General features: G+C 47.5%; 1 protein-coding gene across 1 annotated transcript; it reads right to left on the bottom strand.

The window, feature by feature from the left end:
• Positions 1 to 1029: 1029 nt before the first annotated feature.
• On the bottom strand, positions 1030 to 2139 carry CCR4 (C-C motif chemokine receptor 4). The gene has a single exon (XM_036431710.2). The coding sequence runs from the start codon at positions 2137 to 2139 to the stop codon at positions 1063 to 1065; it is 1077 nt and encodes a 358-aa protein (XP_036287603.1). The 3' UTR covers positions 1030 to 1062.
• Between the last annotated feature and the right edge of the window lie 6652 nt (positions 2140 to 8791).

The following is an 8791-nucleotide window of genomic DNA, read 5'->3' as shown; positions in this document are numbered from 1 at the left end:
ACCATCCTACTTCAGTGGTCCTTGTTGTGTTGAGTTTTCAAGGCACTGTTTGTAAACAAGTACAAGATCGCAAATAAAAATATCAGGGACTGTTTTGTGTGTGTGTGGTTTTTTTTTTTAAGTGAATGTTCACCTGTTACAATGAAACCAAAACATTTGAATTTCCACAAGTATGTATGGATTTTTTTTACTGCCTTGGATTTCATGTTTGGAAGTCAGACCATGCTAATCCCTTCCTCTACGTCTCGTCTCCCTGGAATCAGCGTACAAAGTTTGGCTTTCATTACAAACAATCCTTTTACATTCAAACAACCAAGATCTCCGTTCATTACGTCGCCATTCATTTCCACATATAACCTGGCTTCAAATATGTTGTTAGGGAAAAACAAACAAAACAAAACAAAAAAAACCACACTGGCACAGCCTGTCAAAATTTTCTGTATTTTTCTGCAAAAGCTAGAAATTCATGCAAGAGCCCCGTTTTCCTCAGCAGGAAGCTAGTGATTTCCTCCACCAGTCAATTCCCTTCTCTCCCCTCAGGAGAACCCCCATCTGCCCAGATGAGAAGGGAATGAATGGCTCCCCATAGTGCTTCTCTTTGAAACGCTGCCCAGAATTCTCCCTGGGCTCGCCGATTGCCTGGGGCAGGCCAAGTGAACTCTGGCCGCATTGAACTTGCACGAGGCAGGACAGCGGGCCGCAGGGCGGGAAGCCCCACGCTCTGCAGTGGATGTGCATCTTCTTCCCTCACCCTCGCGTGGGGAAGTCTTCCTAGGATACAATGGTAGGTAAACTTTTAACTTGGGGCGGAAGACTAACTCTATTCTTTTTTTTAAAAATATATTTTATTGATTTTCCACAGAGAGGAAGGGAGAGGGATAGAGAGCTAGAAACATCGATGAGAGAGAAACATCGACCAGCTGCCTCCTGCACAACCCCTACTGGGGATGTGCCTGCACCCAAGGTGGTACATGACCTTGACCGGAATCGACGCTCTCTCCAGTGAACCAAACCAGTTTCGGCTAACTCTGTTCTTTGTTGTTGTTGTTGCATTTCCGTGGTCTACAGCGCCGCGTCGCGCAGCTCGTGGTCCAGGGTGGACTGCGTGAAGGAGGAGCTGGGGGCCTCGGGGAAGTAGCCCTGGAGGAGCCCGCAGTGCTTGCAGAGCGTGGCGGCGCCGCGGCAGGCTTTGAAGAGCTGGGCGATGTACTTGCGGAACTTCTCGCCCAGGAAGAAGTAGACGACCGGGTTCAGGCAGCAGTGCACGAAGGCCAGCGCCTCGGTGGCCTGGAGGGCGTAGGCCAGGCGCCTCTCCATGGCGCAGCCCTGCAGCACCTGCAGATCCACCAGCGTGTCCAGGAAGACCATGACGTTGTAGGGCGTCCAGAAGCCCAGGAAGAGGACCACCACGGCGAAGATCATCTTCACCGCCTTGCTCTTCTTCTCGTTCTTGCAGTGCTGCAGGGTCCGGATGATGCGGGAGTAGCAGAACAGCATGATCGCCGAGGGGACCACCAGGCCCAGCATGTTGACCTCCAGGGCGCTCAGGATCTTCCACCGCTTGGCGCTGAACGTGTACTTGCAGTAGACGTGGCCGCCCTCCGTGTAGCACGTGCTGAAGAGGAGGCCCGGCAGGGAGACGGAGATGGCCACCGACCACGTGGCCAAGCTGATGATGACCCCGTAGGTCACGGTCCTGGCTCTCAGGGAGAACACCACGTGCACGATCGCCAGGTACCTGTCGATGCTCATGAGCATGATGAAGAAGATGCCGCTGTAAAAGCCCACCAGGTAGACCCAGGAGACGACCTTGCAGAGACCCAGTCCGAACACCCACTGGTCTGCCGCGTAGTAGGCCCAGAACGGGAGGGAGAGCACGAAGAGCAGGTCGGAGATGGCGAGGTTGAGCAGGTACACGTCCGTCATGGACCGCAGGCGCTTGTACTTGAACAGGACCAGGACCACCAAGGCGTTTCCAAGCAGCCCAAACAGGAAGACCAAGAGGTAGAGGGGGGGCAGGAAGAGGCCCCCAAATTTCTTGACGCTCTGTTTCTTGCAAGGCTCAGGGAAAGAGTCAGCGAGATAGTAATTGTTGTAGTAATCCGTGAGGGTGGGTTCTGTGGTGTCCGTGGTGTTCATTTTCGGATCGACGGCAGGTCTGAGGCCAACCAGAGGAAGCTAGCGAGGAGAAGAGCACACAAGAGCCTGGTAAGAGCAAAAACAAATCACAGCAGGGCTGAAGGCAGGGAACCCCAGCGTGATGTTTGACTCCGACCGTTCTACATCCTTTCCCACCTTCCCCAGGTGAAGGGCTCAGTCCCTCGGAGGGCAGCGCAGCCAAATGAAATAATCCTGCCCCTGGGAGTCAGACAGGTCCCAGATTCCAGCTCTGCCACTAGCCAGGGCTGCATAAAAACTCCAATTCCTTCCGTATACTTTGCACTCTATAGATTTCAAACCATGTTCATAGGTATTGTCCCAGACCAACGCTCCTGTCCCTAGCACCCCACCATCCCAGCAACAATCCGGCACTCTGAGCCAGCCAAGCATGCTGAGCCCCATGGTGTAGATCACTCATGATAGGTTCAGAGAGGTTAAGTGACTTCTGAAGGCCACACAGCTCTGTTCAGAACTTACTCTTCTGGCTCCAAGTCCCAGCGATACTCTGGTAAAGGAAGTCTGGGGGGTTTGGCGCTGGGAGGACTCCGATGTATAGATTTTTCTGGTTTCCATGCATGATGCAAGTACTCCCACCATGGCCAAGGTCAAGCTACGACTGCCTCACAAAATCCCTGTTTAACAATCAGCTCGTGAGAGTTGGTGCCAGTGGGCTCCAGTGCACCACTGCCCAGTTTCATGGTCGCTCTAGAGCACATGTGTCAAACACAAGGCCCGCGGGCCAAATCCGTCCCGCCAGGCCTTGCAATGTGGCCCGCACCGCGCTGTCATCACTGCACTCCGCTGCGTTTCCATCACAATGACAGTTTATGACTGTTCAGTAAACCATTCAGCCCGCGATTTAGGCTGGATTTTAGATTTTGGCCCCTTCTCTGATTGAGTTCGACAACCCTACCTAGAGCAGCGGTCAGCAAACTCGTTAGTCCACAAAGCCAAACATCAACAGGACAACGGTTGACATCTCTTTGGGGAGCCACATTTTTTAAACTTAAACTTCTTCTAAAGCCACTTCTTCAAAATAGACTCCCCCAGGCCGTGGTATTTTTGTGGCAGAGCCACACTCAAGGGGCCAAAGAGCCGCATGTGGCTCTCGAGCCGCAGTTTGCTGACCACGGCTCTAGAGCATCCTCTCAAGTGGGAACATGCCTGGCCTCCCCCAGCCAGTTTGACACTAACACAGCACACACACATCTGTCCTCACGGCCCCTCGGAAGGTTACAGAACTCAGCTGGGTAAACTGGGGGGAATTTTTGGTCTTTCCATGAAAACCAGATATGAAAATCAGTCCTATCAGAACGGGAATCGGTACGGCAGATCTGGCAAAGGCACATCAAAGCCAGACATAAAATCTCGACCTCCCCAACTACCTTGTTTCCTATCTAAACTGGCAGATGAAGATGTCAAAACCTTCTGAAAGTTACACACATGTTCATGTGTAAATCAGAGCAATTCAGGGATGAGGGCTTTCTGACTCAAGACCAATTCCCCTGGCTTCCTTCTTCTTCTTCTTCTTTTTCAATTATAGTTCACATTCAGTATTATTGTGTATTAGTTTCATGATCATATATTATACTTTAGAGTGGTTCCCAATGTTTCAAGTCCTTGCCTGGCCTCATGCATAGTTATTACAATGTTATAGACTATATTCCGCTTTCTTTAAAAAAAAAAAAAAAAAAATCACCTATGGAGCCCTGACCGGTTTGGCTCAATGGATAGAGCGTCGGCCTGCAGACTGAAGGGTCCCAGGTTCTATTCTGGTCAAGGGCATGTACTTTGGTTGTGGGCACATCCCTGGTGGGAGGTGTGCAGGAGGCAGCTGATCAGTATTTCTCTCTCATCAATGTTTCTAACTCTCTATCCCTCTCCCTTCCTCTCTGTAAAAAAAAAAATCAATAAAAAAAATATTTTTAAAAATATCAAAACAAATCACCTGAGGGTATGTTTCTATTGATTTGAGAGAGAGATCAATGTGAGAGAAACATTGATTGGTTGGCTCTTCTATGCACCCCAAATGGGGAATCAAACCCGTAACCTAGGCATGTGCCCAGCCCGGGAACCAAATCCGCAATCTCTTGGTGTACCGGAGACTCTCCAAACAACAGAGCCGCCTGGCCAGCGCCTCTTGCTTCCTTCTTATCGGCACCCTATTGAAACCCTTTACCCATTGTTCAGTAATGCACAGCTACGTCCTGCCTCCCACCCTCACCGCCACACACCCGAACACCCAAACTCTGTTTCTCAAGAGAGAGAGAGAGACCTTGATTTGCTCCAGCAAACGAAGGCTGAAGACCTGGTGCCTCTCAGGGTCTCCAGAAAAAAAAAAAGAGAAAAATAATGTAATCCATGAATAGCAACTCCATTTAAACAATTCTGGCCTTTCCGCACCATTTCACCAGTGGAAAATTCAAGAACTACAGTGAAAGAGGCCGAGGAAGTAGGAAATGATCACCAGGAGAACACACGAAAGTAAACACCGTTGGTCCATGTTTGAAAGTCTTCTGTAGTCCCGATTTGTGTGGTCTTTCTCGGCCTGGGAGGAAAGACCACAGAAAAGCAAGCAGCAGGGAAGTTTACATGTCCAGGGGACATGGTGTATGTATCCTGAGCGTGTGGAGGCAGGTCAGGTGTGTGCAAAAACGAGTATTCGTTGGGCAAGGGCTCGGAGGGTGTGGGGCCAGGTAGATCGCCTGTGACCCCCCAGGTAGGAGCCGCCTGAGGGCGCCAGACGGACCGCGATGCCAGAGTGATGGGTGGCAGTGAGCGGCTGGCAGCTCCCGGTGCTTCCAGAGTCCTCCCACCTGTCAGGAACCAGCCCCCGGCCCGGAGCCCTGCGCACGGCCCCCTCCACCCCGCTTACCTTGCTCTCTGCACGTGGCTCTGAAGGAGGTCTGCGAGGCTCTGCCAGGCTTGCCCCAGAAGCAGCGCTAGGACCCACAGTCGCCTTTGAAGGGCATGCGTCTTCCTGTGAGTGCTCTCTCTTACTCCGGGCTGGCTTCACAGGGGCTTTTTTTTTTTTTTTTTTTTTTTTTTTCATAACAGAAGAATCAGAAAATGACTCTTAGTCACTCATTTCCCCAAACCGAAAGCTGAGAAAGGCTTACTTACTCTCTGGTCGATTAAGGAGAAAAAGGAAGTGTCTTTATTTTTATTTTATTTTTTTAATTATTTACTTACAGAGAGGAAGGGAGAGAGATAGAGAGTTAGGAACATCGATGAGAGAGAAACATGGATCAGCTGCCTCCTGCACAAACCCCACTGGGGATGTGCCCGCAACCAAGGTACATGCCCTTGACCAGAATCGAACCCGGGCTGATGCTCCATCCACTGAGCAAAAACAGGTTAGGGCTGAAGTACCTTTTTTAAAAAGACACACATAAAAATTTTTTTCTACATCCCTAACGTTCCTTTTAGCTGGCTGTCCGCAGTAGAAGTGATCTTTATATTCTGGACCCGGGCAACGGGTACTTTTTCCCCCATCACATTTCCCTTAGCCTGAACGAGGAATCCAGGAAACACATGGACTGCGACTCAGCGGGCCACAGTCGAGCCCTGAGTCAAGATTCAGGTTGAAAGCAGGTTTCAGGTTTTCAAGCTTGCAGAGGTCAGTGTTCAGGTTTGCAAAGGAATAACGAGACTGTCCTGGAAAAACACTAAATAGGCTTTCCCTCCCTTAAGGACTTCAAAACTAAATAATAACACACATACACCACCCCCAAAGGATCAGGTTTTTAGCAATGCCTACTTCATAAGAACCGAGAGGAGAGCTGGTGTGCTCAAGGCAAACAGCCAGACACACACACAGTCAGGACCAACACCTGCAGTCCTGACACTGTCACAGACAACAGCTTCCACTGGCCTGAGTTTCCAAAACCTGATTAAACAAACAGGAGCAAAATACTCCAGGGCAACCCTCCCCCAAACCAAGGTGGTACACAGCCGGGTACAGGCATGCAGGGGGAAAGCAGTAACATGACACTACAGCGCCCCCTGGTGTTACCAAGCTTTATTTTAAACACCAAAGACATCAAAACACATGCATTCCCCAGGCCACACTACCCACCACCAGTCCACAGGGACCAGCATACCTGACGTTGGAAGCCATACATCCCAAGGCCTGCAGGAGGAGCTCAGGGACGCAGCTCTAGAGCGGTGGTGGAAAAGCATCAAAGCCAGATGTCAGACCTGTCACAGGTTAAAATGAGAGAAGGCTGCTAGGCAGGATCACAGTGGATTGTATCCAGGACTAGGGCAGCACTGGGTTACAGCAAGCTGGCACTCCAGGGGTCAAGTAGGATGGGGTTAATTATTTTCCTGGGTTCTCTGCTGATTGGCTAATTTGAATAATTTTGTATGCATAGTGGGCCCCCAGATAATGAGAAGCTATTAAGGGAAGTGATTGTGGTATGGACCTCGCTGCTCAAAAAGGAGAGGAGCTGACCCCTGCACAGTGTTGCTCAGTAGTTAGAGCATTGGTCCCAGCACCGAAGGGTCATGGGTTCGATTCCCAGGCCAGGGCAACATACCTGGATTGCAGGATCGATCCCCAGCTGTGGTCTGGATTTGTGGGAGAGGCCACAAACCGATGTGTTTCTCTCATATCGATGTTTCTCTCTCCCTTCCTCTAAGCATGTAAAAAAATAACAACTACAACAACAATACTCCTAGACTCATTTTAAGAAGTTAACATGCCTTTGATAACAACCAGATGAAAAAACAAAATTACTCAATTTCACTTACGAATATATTGATGCAAATATCCTATACAAAATATTAACACACCAAATTAACTAACGTTGAAAAAAAAAATACATACTAGCCAAGTTAGCTCATTTCAAAAATGCGAAGCTGGTTTACTGTTAAGAGAACCTATCAATGCAAATCATGACGTCAGCAGAATAAAAGAGAAAAAGCCATCTGAAAGCATTAAATCAGAAAAGCAATAATGTTGTAATAAGACGGTTACTAAGTTACCGGGGTAATCACGTCCTAATGTACATAAATGTCTAATCACTAGGATGTACATCTGAAACTAAGAAAAAATTGTGTGCCAACTATAATTAAAAATAAATTTAAAAACAAAACAAACCTTAGGACATTAAAAACATAAAGAGGAGGCGAGCAGAGGGACGGGCTGGAGGGAGTCAATGGGGGGAAAAGGGGGACATATATAATATTTTAACAATAAAGATTAAAAAAGAAAAAGAACATAAAGGAATGCCCTCGCTGGATAGTTAGTTCCGTTGGTTAGAGCATCGTCCCCACACAGCATGGTTTCAGGTTCGATCCCTGGTCAGGGCACATACAAGGAGCAATCAATGAATGCATAAATAAGTGGAAGCACAAATCGATCCCCTGGACAGGGTCACAGGGACCTTTTCTCTCTCACCCCCAGGGGTCCAAGGATCACACTTTGAGAATCACCGTTTCCAGGAAATGAAACCTGCCAGCAGATGGCAGCAGGTACGGCAGCATTTTTTTTCAAATCTGTATTGGCCATGATTTAGGAAATACTAGTGACTTTGTGATAAATTTATCTCCAAGATAACATTTCTTTAAGATATGTAGGAGAATTTCAGCCCACAGCTCAAGCAGCTATACAAGAACTTTTTCTTTAAAAATATACTTTTATTGATTTTAGAGAGCCAGAGGGAGAGAAACGTCATTTGTTGTTCCACTTATTTATGCATTCATTGGTTGCTTCTTTTTTTTTGTGCTCAGACTGGGTATCCACCCACACCACTCTAACCAACTGAGCTAACCCAGCAGGGCCAAGAACTTTTTCTTAACCTAACCATCATATTTCCATATGCAGGAGTGCTCTGGGCCTACTCTCCTTTTGTCACCCAGAATATTAAGAACAGCAAAAAGCATTGAGAGCCTGTCATTTTATTAAACCGACAAATTTTACATGTTATGCACACTGGAATTACTACAAAACTGAAACACTTACCTAAAGAATTGTGACCAGAATTTAATAAAGCTCACATTTTTAAAAAGGTTAAAGATCAATCTTTTCCCTTTTTCATTATTAAATCTGTGCGAGCACAAAGGAATAGCTCAACAAAGAAAACTCCTATCCATTGGAACTCAGCATCTAAATATTGCCTTCAAGCTTCTCAGTGAGTGCATTATTTTCTTCACAGAGAAAAAGTTCTCGATTTCATTAAATAAAACATCCAGTTTTCATGACTATCATGAAAGCTTCTGAAAGGCGTGAGATTCAACAACGGAGCAAAATATTAGCAAAAATGTGTTCCTGAACTAAAACCAACCAAATGAAACAAGAATAGACTGTGTAACTTGGAAAAGCAGTTAAGTATGTAGTAGAACTGAAATATCGTTCAATGATAAAATATAAAACGGAAGCATGATCAGAATGGAAGTGTTCCAATTTAAAAGTAGTTGTCAGTTACCTAGAAGACCTTAGAAGATCAGTTCCATGCGAGCAGGGATTTTTGTTTCTTTGTTAGCTACTACATCTCAGCATCTAGTGCCTCCTGCCATAGAACCAGTCCCTCAACTCTCAGCCCATCCCTGCTCCCTATCATCCCACCCACTGAAGTCAAACCCCCGAGCTGAGCTCTAAGTCCCCTCTCCCTCCCTCAGAACCCAT

The sequence above is a fragment of the Pipistrellus kuhlii genome, unplaced genomic scaffold, assembly GCF_014108245.1.
Source record: "Pipistrellus kuhlii isolate mPipKuh1 unplaced genomic scaffold, mPipKuh1.p scaffold_m20_p_11, whole genome shotgun sequence".
Classification (NCBI taxonomy): Eukaryota; Metazoa; Chordata; class Mammalia; order Chiroptera; family Vespertilionidae; genus Pipistrellus; species Pipistrellus kuhlii.
This window is presented reverse-complemented; position numbering and strand designations above follow the sequence as displayed.

Bases quoted from the DNA above. Each gene is read 5' to 3' on its own strand.
- CCR4 (XM_036431710.2), bottom strand. From the start codon at position 2,139: ATGAACACCACGGACACCACAGAACCCACCCTCACGGATTACTACAAC.